Source organism: Colossoma macropomum, unplaced genomic scaffold (assembly GCF_904425465.1).
Source record: "Colossoma macropomum unplaced genomic scaffold, Colossoma_macropomum, whole genome shotgun sequence".
NCBI lineage: Eukaryota > Metazoa > Chordata > Actinopteri > Characiformes > Serrasalmidae > Colossoma > Colossoma macropomum.
Genome location: NW_023494810.1, coordinates 14,944,700 through 14,961,986, shown reverse-complemented (window position 1 = coordinate 14,961,986; position 17,287 = coordinate 14,944,700). Strand labels below are relative to the sequence as shown.

General features: G+C 36.8%; 1 protein-coding gene across 1 annotated transcript in view; it reads right to left on the bottom strand.

The window, feature by feature from the left end:
- The window catches only part of avil (advillin), a 34,212-nt gene extending 28,109 nt beyond the window's left edge, over positions 1 to 6,103 (bottom strand). Inside the window, exons 1-4 of the mRNA XM_036559666.1 lie at positions 5,836 to 6,103; positions 3,479 to 3,566; positions 2,931 to 3,005; positions 7 to 203 (exon numbers count right to left, since the gene is read on the bottom strand). Coding sequence (XP_036415559.1) covers positions 7 to 203; positions 2,931 to 3,005; positions 3,479 to 3,538 — 332 coding nt within the window. The 5' untranslated portion in view covers positions 3,539 to 3,566; positions 5,836 to 6,103. The remainder of the gene's footprint in view (positions 1 to 6; positions 204 to 2,930; positions 3,006 to 3,478; positions 3,567 to 5,835) is intronic.
- Positions 6,104 to 17,287: the final 11,184 nt, after the last annotated feature.

The window sequence follows — 17,287 nt, the reverse complement described above, 5'->3', positions numbered from 1 at the left end:
TCTCACATGATGCCCTGTTTAAAGTATCCGCAGAATGCGCTTGACTCGTGGTGCTGGACTTCACGGTGCTGGACCGGCGCCTGGCCCAGGAAGTCGTCCAGCTGGATGGTGTAGACAGCAGCAGCTCCCTGTTCATCCTGAGTGGACTGAGAGCCAATCCAGTAGTGAATGTCGTAGGACAGGGTTGAGCCCACCTTCTTCGTCTGTGGACGTGAACAGAGAAGAGTGATGACTTCGGTTTTAGTGATATTATTAACAACATATTTTATAGGTAATGAGCGTTATATCCATGATTGGATCACTGTGGTGGTGACCTGAGCATGAATGTTAATCATTTAGATGTAACTTCACTGACAACATCACTAAAATCTGAGCTTTTCTGAATTATATTTCACACTGAATCACAACATATTGTAATGAACTGTATCACAAATACTGCATTCAGGTTGTTATTTCACTTTAATACGAATCAAATTATGAATAAAATAAAGCTGAAGTATTTTAGCTAGATTTCGCTAACCAAAGGCTTCTCAGAATCATCCTTTCAGATATCTGTATCTCATATATGTTTTGATGCAAATGACGTCATATAATTATATATATATGATATATTCATATATAAAAATATATATATATGTAACATACATATTCATATATTCAACATCACTGACTAAATCTAGAAGAAATATATATAAATTTATACATGTATTCATTTATTTACATTTATCTTAACATATACTTTTAAAAAAAGATGGTTCTTCAAAAGTTCTTAAGTACGGAAAATGTTTCTGTATAGAAATATTAACACTCAAGGAACCTTTTACATGGGTAAATGGTTCTTTGCATCATGACAGCGTTCTTCAGACTAATGGACAATATGCTGTAGATGGTTCTGTATAGAACCTTTTTGAAAAGGGTTCTATACAGCACCAAAAATGATTCTTCTATTGTTATGGTGCCAAATATAGAATGCTAAAGGATGCTATATAGAACCTTTTTCAGCAAGATTCTTTTTAAAACCATATAAATCAATCAATCAATCTGAAAAACCATTTCATGACACAAAAAATGCTTTAATCGTGCAAAAGGTTGTTCATGGTTGAAGAGCCATCATTTTTAAGTGTGTAGGATAGAATTGTTTTAATATGAATATATTAGCTTTATTATTTCTCTCTTAGTTACTTTATTAAGACAAACTTATTCACTTTATTAATGCAAACTAAAATATCATGTATACATGGAAAACAGTGTGATATTGAACTGTATCTAATTGCACTAGTTATTATGTGAAAGGTGTGATAAGTGAGAGATGAAAATGATGAAATGCAGAGATCACTCAGAGTCCCACAGGAAGAAGGATAAACAGACAGAAGCACAGCAATAACAGGGAAGAGAGAGAAAGAGAAGGATTAAAGAGATGATGGAGGAGCTATCAGACAGTGCTTTTTGTGTCGTGCTTAAAGATGCAAAACAGATGGAAAAACAAAACAGCAACAACACAACACACACGCCAACAGAAACAGCAGCACGACAGTATAATAAACCCTGAGGTGGAACAGAGGACAGCTTCAGTCTGGAAAATAAGAGAAAAGAGATGCCACTTTTGGTTCCCTAAAGAACCTATCAGTAGATATTTTTAAATGAACAAGATGTACAAGTGTGGAGAACCTTTCTAAACTTTGAAGAATCTCCATATTAAGGTTCTATAACCCAAGTTTTAGACTCAGGGAGACTAAAGCCTTGAGGGCCAACAGCAAATGGCGTTGCATTTTCTTCTCAAAAATTTTGGTACTAAAAGTACTTAAAAGTAAAACTTAAAAAAAAGGAAGAAGCTCATTAGAAGCAGAAAAAATAAGTTATAAAATAAATACGCCAACCAGCCACTTTCTTAAGTACGCCTCCCTGTTTCTACACTCACTGTCCATTTTATCAGCTCCACTGACCATATAGGAGCACTTTGTAGTTCTATATTTACAGACTGTAGTCCATCTGTTTCTCTGCATACATTGTTACCCTGTTTTTCAAAGGCCAGGACCCCCACAGGACCCCCATAGAGCAGGTACTATTTGGGTGGTCGGTCATTCTCAGCACTGCAGTGACACTGATGTGGTGGTGGTGTGTTAGTGTATGTTGTGCTGGTACGAGGAATTCAGACATAGCAGTGCTGCTGGAGTTTTTAAACACCTCAGTGTTGCTGCTGGACCGAGAACTAAAGTAGTGTCCTATGGGCAGCGTCCTGTGACCACTGATGAAGGACTAGAGGATGACTGACACAAACTGTGCAGCAGCAGATAAGCTATCATCTCTGACTTTACATCTACAAGGTGGACCAACAAAGAGAATGATTGACCACTCAAATAATACCTGCTGGGGGCCTGTGGGGGTCCTGACCATTGAAGAACAGGGTAACAAAGTATGCAAAGAAACAGATGGACTACAGTCTGTAACTGTAGAGCTACAAAGTGAAACTATATAGTCAGTGGAGCTGATAAAATGGATAGTGAGTGTAGAAGCAAGGAGGTGTTTTTAATGAAGTGGCCGGTTGGTGTATATGTAAATGTAAAAATGCAAAAATGTGTTATGTTTTTATGTTGAGATTTATGTTAAGAGTGTTATTTAACTTTTTTATTTGACATTTTATGTTTTAAGTGAAGTTATGAATTAATAATTATTATTCCACTGACAGATAATTTAGCTCATCAAACATTATTTCTTCAAAAACAGGCACAAATATCTGGTTAGATTAGTTTAAAAATCTTATTATGTTCTTACAACAATCTCATAATTAGAAATATTACATATTTTACAAGACTGTAGCCTTGTAGGAACCTTTCATTTTTATGAGTGCAAATAATAAAAAGTGCCAAAGTGTGCTAAAGTGTGTGGCACATTGTCAGGAAACTTATGAGAATGTGCTGAGGAGAACTTACAGCGAGCAGAACGTAGCAGTCACCCTCATAAAAGTTCCCATAAGATTTCTCCGGGACTAGAACCAAATCCATTTTCTGTTCAACACAGAACACAGCATCAGTAAGAGCTTTTAAACTCTTAAAAGACGTAGTGAGAGACCGAAAAGAGACAAACTAAATACTATTATCAAGGTCGACAAAATACAAAACTGCTGGACTTTAGTGAAGATGGTTCTTCAAGGGTTCTTTAGTAAAGACAGTGGTTCTATATAGAACCATGAACACTCAAAGAACCATTTTTGGTGCTATATAGAACCATTTTCAAAAGGGTTCTATATTGAACCATATACAACACATTCTCTATTAATCTGAAGAAGGATTTCACTATGCAGAGAAACCTTTAAGCACACAGATGGTTCTTTGAGTGTTTATTGTGTTATATAGGACCATTGTCTAGATATAGAACCCATATAGAACCCTGTTTTTCAAAACCCTGTTTTTTTTAATGTTTTGTGCTTTGTCCAGCCTTGATTTTTAGAAACATGAAGTAACTTAAATAAGTCTGTTACCTCAATTCTCCAAATGAGAATGCCTGGAGTGTGTGTGACGGCTCTGAATGTATGCTCCATGGTGCATCAGTGAGTTCTAGATACTAATCTGAAAACAGAATGAGAACACGCTGAAACTCATTTCTGAAAATTAATTTTCTTTTTCCCAGAAACTGTGTGTGGGGGTCATTTTGGGGTATGTTGCCTTTAGGCAACATTGTGCAACAATGAAAAGAAATGAAAAAGAGCATCATATAAGAAACAGAAATTTTTCATGTGAATATTTGGAATGAAAATGATGCAATTTGTTGATCACTACTGCTAAAATAAAAAAACAAATGTTATTTTCAATGAATTTTTGTTATGATGATGCAATATTGTGAAGTGGCAATTAAAAAAAACACAAATAACAGTTGTCACAGTGTAAAAAAAAAGTAAAGAATCAAGTAATTTTCAAGTAATTTGCTTTCAGTTTTCTAAAGAAACATGATGACACCAGTGAAACGTAATGTTATACTGCTAGTGCTGCATGGCAGAACTGACTGCAATGAGCTTCTAGACACTGAACTCATTAAATACTAAATCATTTAGATTTCCTACACAAAACACCAGTAATTCAATATGAAACAATAAATGATAACTGCAATGTTCTCTGAAGTGTCTACGTTAAGTGACTGCTTCTGGCTATATCTGTTCCACTGTCGCACAATGTCGCCTCTAGGCAACAAACATATTTAAACAGTTCCCCACAACATAAACATCATCACAAAAAGAGGACTGAAGATGCCCACCAGCAGATGTGACAAAGAACAGGTTTTTCACTGGCTCATTTAACTCCTCTCATCATTATTAAGTGTTTGATTGACATTAAATATGTATCATGCCATTGTACAAGGAAAGAAATGGGTTTGTTGTCCTGAGGCAACATCATGCAAAGGAGGCTTATATACACAATACTCTTCTTACATTTTACTGCATTGATGTTTGTATTTATTCAAATGTTATATGCATAATTTTACAAGAATGGATCAAAGTCAGAGCTGAAACACATTTAGGACTTTTAACTGATCTTGGACTTTGGACTAAATCCTTTAGTTTGGAAAAATTTAATTTGGAATTTTGTCACTACCAAATGGAATTTTGTCACTACCAAACCAATCCTGACACTACTGCACACGTAAGTGACTGTTTCTAGCTATACGTGTTCCATTGTCATGCAATGTTTCCTCTAGGCAACAAACATATTTAAGCAGTTCCCCACAACATAAATATCATTTACATGATAAAGAATATTACAAAAATGAACTTTATATGTAAAAATTATGAACATTAGCTTTTCGGAGGGAAACTGTGGAACAGAAAGAATTAGGGTTGGAACATTTTTGTTCACCACAGGACGTGATAGCAGCAACTCTGTGATTTTTGAAATTTTTACTTTTTCTCATTGAGAAGAATTCTTAATACGGTCATGACACTGACTACAGAGTGACCACTTCAGAGTTCTGAATCATTCAATCATGTACTATTACTACTACTACTACTACTACTACTACTGATAATAATAATAATAATAATAATAATAATAATAATAATAAAAGTAATAATAATAATAATAATTCAATTTATAAAGTACATTTACCTCAAAGTTGCTTTACAGTCACAATTAATTTATTCAGGTAAACACAGTAAAGCCTGTTAGCTACTGTCATCTGAGTTACACTGAAATATTCACAAACGCTTCACTCACTGCAAAAAAGAAAGATTATTATAAGATTATAAGACATATTTAGCTTATTTGTAGACATTTTTCTTTGTTTTGAGTGATTTTAGTCAAATGATCTCACTATATTGGCAGATAATTTTGCTTGCTGTAAAAAACTGATGGAAACAAAATTATCTGCCACTACAGTAATATAAGTCAAATAATCTTACAACAATCTCATAATGAGAAATATTAGATATATTGACTAGATTTAAAATAATTTTAGTTGTCAAGATGGTATTTTCCTGCAGTGCAGTGTCAGGAAGTATTTTCAAATATTTCAAGAGATGATAAAAAAGTTGTAGAATCCTTATAAATCATTTACCAATGGAAATATCCCAAAACATAGTGTATCATATTTAAATTCGATCTACATTCAGTATTGAAAGTCTGCACTTCTGACTTTTTTATGTTGATTTTGTCCAAAAATGACAAAAATGTGAAGAATGTTTGCTTTCGGCAAAATAAGAAAACCCCCCAAAAAAATTCACATCATAAAACCCTCACCAGCACTGCTGAGATCTGGACTGAACATTTAGGATCTGCACTCGTCAGAATTCATTCACATAAATCTATAAAACTACAGTGTGGTTTTGTCAGTAAAAGTGAGGGTTACCTCAAGAGACGCTCCAAACTGTGCAGGTCTTGTAATAAAGTTGGGGCGAGATGGTCTCTGAGCAGAACCCTGCCGTACGCCTGACAGATTCAGTGGATCTTCCTCCTCCTCTTTTTTTACAGAGCTCTCATACTGTCTGGATTTGATTGTGTTTGCATGCACTCACCCTCTTTTATCTCTTCATCCAATCAGCAGGATGATAGACGGAGAGATACGGAGTGGAGCAGGCAAATAAGGGGACCGTCGCACAGAGTCGCATTCAAAAGACCAGCAGCAGCAGAGCCCAAGAAGCACAAACACACCCACAGCACAGGAAGAGTACAGCACACTGATACACTCAAACATACACTCAAACACACACTCATATACTCAAACACACACTGATACACTCAAACACACACAGACTCATACACTCAAACACACTCTTATATTCAAACACACACTCATACATTCAAACACATACTCATATACTCAAACACAGACTCATACACTCAAAACCACACTCATACACTCAAACACACATTAATACACTCAAACACACACACTCACACACTTAAACACACACTCATACACTAAAAGCAAACACTCATATGCTCAAACACACACTCATACACTCAAACACACTCATATACTCAAACACACACTCGTACACTCAAACACACACGCATACACTCAAACACACTCATACACTCAAACACACACTCGTACACTCAAACACAGACTCATATACTCAAACACAGACACACTCAAACCACACTCATACACTCAAACACACACACATACACTCAAACACACACTCATGCACTCAAACACACACTGATACACTCAAACATACACTCAAACACACACTCATATACCCAAACACACACTCATACACTCAAACAGACACTGATACACTCAAACATATACTCATGTACACAAACACACACTCATACACTCAAACACAGACTCATATACTCAAACACACAGACACACTCGAACACACACTCATGCACTCAAACATATACTCATATACTCAAACACACACACATATACTCAAACACACACTCATACACTCAAAACACACACTCATACTCTCAAAACACATACTGATACACTCAAACACACACATACACTCAAACACAGACTCATACACTCAGACACACACTCATACATGCAAACACACACTCATACACTCAAACACAGACTCATACACTCAGAAACACACTCATACATGCAAACACACACTCATACACTCAAACACAGACTCATATACTCAAACACACATTGATACACTCAAACATATACTCATACACTCAAAACCACACTCATACACTCAAAAACACAGACTCATATACTCAAACAGACACTGATACACTCAAACACACACTCATACACTCAAAACACACACTCACATACTCAAACCCACACTCATACACTCAAAACACACTCATACTCTCAAAAAACACACTTGTACACTCAAAAACACACTCATACACTCAAACATACACTCATACACTCAAACACAGACTCATACACTCAAACACACTCACAAACATACTCTTATACAGATCGTCATTTAGTCATATATATATATATATGATACACATATATAGATATGAGGGAGAATAAAGTCACATTATGAACTTTGAAAAATTTCATTCAAGCAATCATGAAAAATTGTGCTTGAATAAAATTCGTCCCATCTTCTAAATCACATCCTAAATATTGAGTTTAACTGTTTATAGACTGACTGAACTGAGCTGAAATAACTAGATGTAAACACAATACTAACAATATTTCACTTAAATATCATTATTCATTAAATAATCATTAGAACTACTTTAGTATTCACTTTTTTAGGTCAGTAATTTCGCTTTAAAAACATATTTCAGTTAACTTTAAAATATTTTTAGCAAAATTACATTTCTATCAAATCTGTGATTTATTCATTTCTGCAGTAGACCAGTAGACTACACCAGAAGTTGAAAATGGCTTCACAATAAAAAATCCACTAAATTTCAGACCCGGAACTTGTTTAGTTTTGTTCACATAGTAAAATAATGGAAACATTTAAAAAGAAACACTGTCTACAAATTTGTGGATTTTCAAAAGTTCAGAATCACTCAATCATTTTTGTCGATTGTACAAAATAACACACTTATACAATGTGGAACTTTCACTAAAACACATCCGTAGATTGGAACATTTCTGCAAACAAGAGGCGAATAAAATGATTAATAATATTCTGCAATAATCCTCTTACGTTAATTGTAAAATGAGGATGAGTATTGGCACCAAGAGGGAAATTTTACATTTAAATTTACATGAATGTAGTTGTAATAGAGGATGCTAAGCCTGTACTACTGAGAGCTTTAACTGCTTGAAGTTTTCATACAAACTTGCTTCTGCAAAACACCAAACCAATGAACCAGAGAAAGACTCTGTGATCTGAAACAAGCTCTGATAAACAAGTAAACAATCTGCACATCTGTCCAGATGTAAACCTCATTCTGAAGTTCTCCCAGCATGTACAGACCCTGCTGTGGATGAATGAGGGGCCATTTGACTTTCAAATACATTTCTGTGCGTAACATGTTGGTTACAAATGACATCATTGTTTCTTCAGTGTTTTCTCATGAAAGGAGAACTCGGGGTGGGTGGGGGGGGTGATGCAGGGGCCAGTTTTGGAAAAAGAACACCACAAAAGCAAAATGTGAAAGCATTTAAGAGATTTTGTAGACATTATTATTATTATTATTATTATTATTATTATTATTATTTATTACATTTTTTCTCAAATGTTTAGAAGCACTACCCAGAACTTTGACCTCATCCTCAAAACCTCTCAGCATTTGTCACACCTACTGGCCGTTCCTTCATTCAGAGATCAGCTTCTCCGGAGTCTTGAGAGCTGACTCCTCCCACACTCACGCACCTGCCTATAATCTGCTCATCAGCCACCCTTTATAACCAGGACTCTCACTCTGCCTCCTTGAGAGGTATTGCCACTCTCAGTGACTTTATTGAGTCGTTATCCTGTGTTTTGGTATTTTCTGGTTTTTTTACTCTTTGCCTGTCTGTACCCTGATTTTTGCTCTGTGGATTTTGTTCATTAAAGATTCTCTGCATTTGCATCTCACTACCCTGTCCGAGTGTTACATCATGAATGCAGTTGACCATAGCACTATTTCACTTCTCATTGTTTTCATACAAAATGGACACGCAAAAGTAATTTTTGCAAAACATTAAATACATTGATGATTGTTTAGATGCAATCCTCGATTGACTATGAAACCTTAGTCACAACAAATTCCAGTCTTGTCAATCAGCTGTGTACATTTCACACTCCCAATCACACAGTGATTCATTGTGTAAATCCTGGCATGCAAAATACTACATACAACAACCATTGTGTTTGTACCAAAGCAAAAGGCCTATATGTCCCATGTGAGTCCTGCGACTGACTTTCCCAGCAACTGAAAAGCAAATGCATACACCTGTTCATGGCCCCATCCCACAGGTGTAAGTTGTTAAAGTACAACCACAAGCACATATAAATATAAAAGGGTTCCAGTGTATAATGTTGCCGAGAACAGAGCAGGAAGCTGGTTTGTGGTGGTATAGTAAGAGCGAGAGAAGCACATAGAGGCCGAGGAAGAGGCAGTAGCAGGAAAAAATGGCAGAATGTTTGCCCTGACATCCAGGCCACTGTCATAGACCATGTTGTCACCCATGGCCTAAGTATGGCTGAGGCAGATCAAAGGGTGCAGCCTAGACTCAGCCACTCTTCTGTCACATCAAATCTTTTTTTTTTCCACTATATAGATATGTATCACTGCCCCATTCTGGTAGTCCAGTATTCACACCCAAACAGGAGACTGAAATAATCAACATGGTAAAAGCATCAAGAGTTCTCAAGAGGCATGCAGTATCAATGAAACAACTCTACAAAGTTTTGTTTGAAAGAAATAATGGAAGAACGAAGGAGCTGTGAAATTTGTATGTGCAGGTAAGGCCTTACCTTCTTACGCAGATAAGATCTTACCTCCTATATGTCTGAGTATTCTTTGAGACAAGGTAACAGCACATGAAATTTATGTGTACTTATGTTACATTAAAAAATCCTATAGTACTTTGATTTGATGTACACTAGTTGTTTGGTTTGCAGAGAGTGATGGACCTAGAGGCATGTGAGATCTCACACACACTTGTGTACGTGGATGAGACAGGGTTCAATCTGAACAAAGTCAGACGTTGTGGTAGAAACATCATAGGTCAACAAGCCACTGTGGATGTGGCAGGCCAATGTGGGGGCAACATTACAATGTGTGTTACTGTCTCAGAGAATGGTGCCATCCACCATATTCCAACCACTGGCCCCTACAACACACCTGACTTGCCAAACTATGTAGTAATTTTGAGACAATGTCAGGTTTCACCACTCTAATCCTGGCAGGGAATGGTTTTATGCCCATCCACAATTTTCAGTGGAGTTCCTACCACTGTATTCACCATTCCTCAACCCTATTGAGGAATTCTTCTCAGCATGGAGGTGGACGGTGTATGATCAAATGTCATTACTTGAGGCTATGAAGGCTGGTTGTGGGGACGTTACAACTGACTGCAACATTCAAGAAGGTTTTTCCCTCTTTGTCTTGGAAGGCAGGACATCAGGTCTGATGTAGATGAAGTGTTGTGGCCCAACAGAGAGAGTAGAGGTAACATGATTAGCACTGTAACATTACATAATAATTTATATTTCTTCAAAAGATTATGCATCTTTCTGTTTTCATTACTATTGCAAAACAGACATGAATACTATAATAAAAATGTTTATTTTCTACATTTGCGTGCATCTGGGACAATCTGTTGTTATGGTCAGCAACACAATGTGGTCAGTCCAATTCTGATACATACATTTAGCATTTAATACATCAATATTTGCACAATGATCAAAAAATCCTCTCCATTTGGTGACAGTGCTGTAGTGATTGACTGACTTTGTGTGCTTTGATGTATGTAGCTAATGTTTGGAGTGTTTGAGGTTCTTTGGGACAAGTGACACAGTGGTGAGAGAAATGCTTCTACTGTTGTAGGAATTGCACTGAGAATGGTAAGAATGAGATGACTGTTTCAAGGAATGCGTCTAAGCATTCGAGAAAAACTGTAAGTGCTGTCCAGTCAATCTCGACTCCTGGTGACCATAGGGTTGGTGTTTGTCCAGAGTATCCCGTCTTCTGTTTGGATTTTCAGTCTTCTAAATGGCTGGTTCATGATTGCTCTGATTGTTTCCATACATCTAACTACTGCTCATCTTCTTCTTTACTTTCATGCATGATCTTTTCCAGTGATTCAGTTCTTCTCAGAATGTGTCCAAATAAGATCTTCACTTTGGTTCTCTGGGCTTCAAGTAAGAGGTGAGGCCTGATTTGTTTGAGAATCCATTGGGTTTTTTTTTGTCCAAGGTTCTCACAAAAGTCTATACCAACACCACAGTCTATAAAAACACCAAGATTTCAGATTTAGGCCCAATCCCATTTCTTATTTTTACCCCTACCCCTTGTTTTTGAGTGTTGCGCCTTGGAACTGAGGTAGAAGGGGTAGTGGTTGAAATCTTCCGTATGAAATGTGACAACCCTCAAATAAAGAAGAACATTACTTCATTAAGTCTGCAGTCATAGCAGTGGAGGGTAAACTTCAGCAAGGTTGGCTATTTATAAAAGTGTTAAATGATATACAGCTGAATTCTAACTCAGATAAAACATCAGTTCTGGTTTTATTAGATCTCAGTGCTGCATTTGACACTGTAGAGTAGAACAGAACACTGCTGGACAGGTTGGAAAATTACAGTCCTTAATTGGTAAGAAGGCTGGAGTTATATTATTAACACCACTGGCAGTTTTGAATCTCATAGGATGGTTATGACTTCCTCAGTGTTCAGTTCTCGAACCTCTTCTGTTTAATCTCTATATGCTGCCGTTGGGCCAAATTCTGCAGAACAACATTGATTACCATAGATATGCAGATGATACACAGACATTTCTGACTCTCTCACCAGATAATCACAGCACAGTACACTCACTGGGTCAAAGTTTGGAGCATATAAATAACTGGATGAGCCAAAATTTCCTTCAGTTAAAAACAGAGGTTACTGTGTTTGGCAACAAAGAGAAGAGGATTAGTATTAATGAAAGCCTCAATTCTTAGGCTCTAAAAACCATGGCCTAATCCCATTTCACCCTTCACCCCTAGCACTCAGTCCTAGCCCTTCTGTTTTGCACGTTCACACCTAGGGGTAGGGTGTCCCGATTCTTGTTAAGATAGAGGGGCAGGATGAAGTGTTATGGCTACATGGCCCTCCAAACTGAGATTTTTTAGAGGCTCACTACAAACAGAGCGTCATGAGAAAAAAAAAACGGCAAGATGGCTGCTATAGCAACCAAAGAAACCCACAAATGTAAGAATTTTCTCCATTACAAAATTAACCATTGTATCATTTTAATTTAATGTCGTTTCAATGTATTATGGTCCTTTTCTTCATAACAAGCACAAAAAATCACTAGTAGTATGCGTATGTCTCGATGTCTCGGTAGCTAGCTAAATTTCCCGTTCCACCTTAAATGGTGCAGCAGCTACAATCTGGCGCCTCTGGCAACCACAGCGTCAGAAATGCTGCACAATTTATGGTGGAACAGGAAAATTTGAATGAGAAGCTGGTTAATAGTTTCTAGACTTCAGTTTTATATCACTGAAGAATTAGGGGTGGGTGATAATAAATAATTGCCCACCTCTTTGAAGGCATATGATTCCCTAAATGTAACTAAAGCCAAGCAGTGAGGTTGCTGAACTTTACCCTCCTCTGCTATCACTGCAGACTGGCAGGGTCGCCTACAGAGCAGCGCTAGTAGTCTGTTAATGAAGTAATGTTCTTTTTTTATTTGAAGATTCCCATTTTGAAGGGAAGATTTCAACCACTACCCTGTAACTCAGTTCCAAGGGGCAAGGTGACACTCGAAAACAAGGGCTAGGGGTAAAAATAAGAAATGGGACTGAGCCCAAGTCTGAAATCTTGGTGTTCTAATAGACTCAGATCACCAGCCATATCAAAGCAATCAACAGCCTTCTGTCTTAAATATATCACCAAAATCAGGAGTTTGGTGTCCCAACAAGATCTAAAGAAGCTAATTCCTGCTAATTTTATCTCCAGCAGTGTTGGCTACTGTAATGGTTATTTACGGAATGGAGTTTAAAGAGCTGCCGCTCATCTATAAATCACTGAATGATACATGTGTAATATATTTATAGAAGATAAAGTGAGTAGATCTCTTAGAACCATGGATTCAGGTTAGCTAGTCAAGCCCAGAGTCCAAACTAAAAAGCATTTAGCTGTTATGCTGCTACAACTGCGACAAACTGCCAGATCTTAGACGAGCATCAAATGTAGTGATCCTTAAATCCAGGTTACTCGCACTCTATTCTAACTGCGCTTCATCCTTAATAAGCTCATTTTAATGACGTCATTTGTTTTAATTCCCTTTTACGTTTTCATCGTACTTTATGTACTCTGGATTTTCTTGTTTTCCACTTTTAAGCTCTTTGTCTTTAATTTTCCATTTGATATTCTTTCTGCTTTATCTAAAGCACACTGAATTGCCTCTGTGTATGAAATGTGCTGTATAAATAAACCTGCCCTGTCTTGCCTTGTTTATAAGAAGTTCTCTGCATGTACAGAAGCGCCTTAAAGTTTGTGAACCCTTTAGAATTTTCTATATTTCTGCATAAATGTGAATAAAACTTCATCAGATTTTCACACAAGATGACACACTTTTACCAACATGTGTTGTGAAGATCAGACTGTCATAGATCCCTATTTTTTAAATCAAATAGAGTGGTCACTCATACCCAATTACCATCGCAATTTTTCACCTTTAAATTATCTGCTAATCCGAAAAGGTTCACATACTTTTGCAACTCACAGATATGTAACATTGGATCATTTTCTTCAATGAATAAATGACCAAGTCTAATATTTTTCTCATTTCTTTAATTTGGTTCTCTTTATCTTGTGTGAAAATCCAAATGTTTTAGGTCAAATTTATGAAGAAATATCGAAAATTCTAAAGGGTTGACAAACTTTCAGACACCACTGTAAGTTGAAGATGTATATTGATAGTATGAAGCCTTGTCTGACTCCTTTGCCAGTGTGGAACCACTCCTTTTACACTTTACACAAAATGTATATTGTATATTTCTTATGAAGAGACTAATCTGCAAAAAACAACAGTAAAAAGACACAATCACAAAGGACACTGAAAAAAGAATCAATACCTTTATTGCCAATTTCCTAATTAAAAAAAAAATAAATCAAAGCTCAAAAATATAAACATGTAACCTCCAGCAGGTGAACGACTGCAGGTTCTTTGAGGATATTTCATCTGTAAAACAGTATCTAGGACTAAACATGAACAGTCTACACAAAAACGGCTGTGTTTGCATTGTACAGTATATTTTCGATGTGCATAGTCAGAAATTGGCAATGCTGCTCTGCATCACTCTGGTCCAACAGAACGATCCTGGAAAACAGCGCTCTTCTGCAGAGCAGTCTGAAACCAGGTGTTCCAGTTGCACCACATTACAGCCCCCAGCTCATCATAGATCCTCCACAAAACAGGCAAAATCATTCAATCAGATCTGACCAGGAACACGTCGAGCCTCCTCACATTATTTGTGTAATACATTACAATCAGTAAACGCAGTACTGTCATCTGTCACCTGACCAAATTAGAGCTACGATGGACTTGACAATAACCAGCGTCTCACAGCTGCTACACTGTTCACACACTCATCTGCGTACCTTTTGTCCATCTGCAGGAATAAAAATTACATCAAGATCTCAAACATCCCAGTTCCAGGGAGGGGAAAAAATGCAGAACTGCGCCCTCTGCTGGATGCATCTGGAATTCTCCACAGGGAAACTGTTCATGATGGATTAAAATATGTGCACATATTAAAGCACAGCAGCTACAAACACACTATAGTTTTGGGGAAACGTTCATTTTACTGTCAGTTAATCATTTTTCACAGTGGTGTCAGATATGAGTGATTCAGGGTTCGATATAGCACATTACACTATACAGCACTGATTATTGGCCTACGTGTTGAATGCAAACAGCAGGGGGCGCTATCCTTATACCATCCTTTGTGAGAAAATGACAGAAACAGACAGAAGAGGCAGAGTCGTCGTGTAGCTTTGTGTGCACGCATAGTTAAAATCAAGTATCCTGCAGCCGGTACTGTTACTATAATCATCGGCTGGAGATCAATAATCAGTTTGTCATTAAATGCATGAGGGTAAAGAATAAACATATACTGCACAATCTGGAAATATACATCAAAACGTCTAAAGGAAATCAGGGAAAAAAGGGAATACAACTTTGCATGTAGAAAAAGGAGTAGAAAGGCTAAAACAGGGCACAACATCGGCTTAAAATCAATAATGGAACTTTTAAAGGGCCCATATACACATTTTTTTGTACTTGTATATTTTTCCCCTGAGATTCATTTGTGATGTTTGTGTACCAAAACAGTAACCAAAACAGTCATAATTTGTCCCATCTCTCCTCACAGAATTCATCAGGCTGTCTCTGTTACTGTGTCTTTAAGAATGGCATATGTAAATGAGCCCTGTTCTGACTAAATTGCTGCAGACTGAATAGGCAGATATAAGCAAATGTGTTTTTTTTTTTTTGTGTGACATCACAAAAACAATGAAGTGAACGCAGTATAGACTATATGGATGTATGGGCAACATTTACATACTACATCAAATGTTTAAAACAGGTAAATAAGGAAAATTCGGCTCTGTATATGGGCCCTTTAAAGCAAACACGTAACTTCTGTGCTTCTCCTCAGATTACAAGTATTCTGCACTTCCGACAAAGTCACAGTCGCTTTAAAACTGCAGCAGTGCAGCAGGAGGCAAAACATTTGGTTTGGTAATTTTTTTTTTAATTAATAAAAGCTTCTCTGACCAGCAGAAACCTCAACAAAACTCACCTCATTTAGACCAAACAGATTGGATGCACGCTCTGGAGCTTTAGTAAGAAATGGGTGGTAACACTTTACTTGAAGGCTACCTACATGAGGGACTTCATGACACATGCATAAGCACTGAATAACGCATTTTAAAAGCGACAAAGTACAATCTACTAATGGGGTTCCTCAGGGCTCTATCCTTGGGCCAGTGCATTTCTATATCATCTATTAAAAGTGCAGTAAGCGATGTTAATCCAGTAAACTTTTTGTCAAATATCCCCTCACAGTCCGCTAGCTCTCCGTTCTACACCTTAAACTGACCTTAAACTAAAGCAATGGACATTTATTTAATTCATAACACTGTTAAAGCATCAGTCACAGCATGTATAAGGCCCTCTGCAATTACGACTATCATACATCAAGTTTAAACATTCTTCCAGCAGAAATATACAGAACTGATATACCATGTAGGTCTTAACTGGGCCTCTGCCTTATAAGCTGCATTGATAATAATGGTTTATAACAGTGTTATAAATTAAACAAACATCTGACTAGGTTTAAGGGATCTTATGTCAACACTATATAATTTACTTTATTAAACATATTGTCAGATTGTGAATAATGCCATAAGCTGGTCGCTTTTTAAATATGCTATGCTTATGTTAATGCTTATGTATGTGTTATGAAGTGTGTTATGAAGTGTTACACTGATCCTCATTACACTGCAAAAAATGACTCTTCCATTTAATATCACCAACATATCTAATATTTATCATTCTGAGATTTTTTATAAGATTATTATAAGATTACTTAACTTACTCCTATACTTTTTTGCTTGTTCCAAGCAGTTCAAAGTGACTCATTCCATTAACAGACAAGTTTTCTTGTTTCAAATATTCCTCTATTTCTATCTGCCAAGGTTAAATAATCTTATAAACAATCTCATAACGTGAAATATTAGATATACTGACTAGAATAAAGATGTTTTCCTTTGCTCAAATATCACTTTTTTGCAGCATATCAGTGGGTCTGCACTGAGAATCTTAGTCCGGTAACAGGGTTTTGAGCATTAAGTGCTTCATTGCTGAGCATCAAATCTTAAATCATAGAATTTATGTACTGATAAAGTGAGGTTAGATGACAGTAAGACCCTTTAACAGCTCCGCCAATCAATAACAAAAACATCTGAGCCAACAGTGTTTCAGAACTTTGGTAAACGCCTGAACGCTTAGACGGTGGATTATCAATACTGCCTCCGATTAGTCTGTTAAAAACAGCTTCCTCCAAAAGAGACGGATAGAAAAAGAAAAGCAGGAGTGATGAAAAAAATTACACTGAGCTGGGTGTTTTTTTGGGGGGCGGATATCTATACCTGATAAAGAAGAATCAAAGCAGTCCATAACTGGAAGTTAAATATAACTTCTGAATGGTAAAT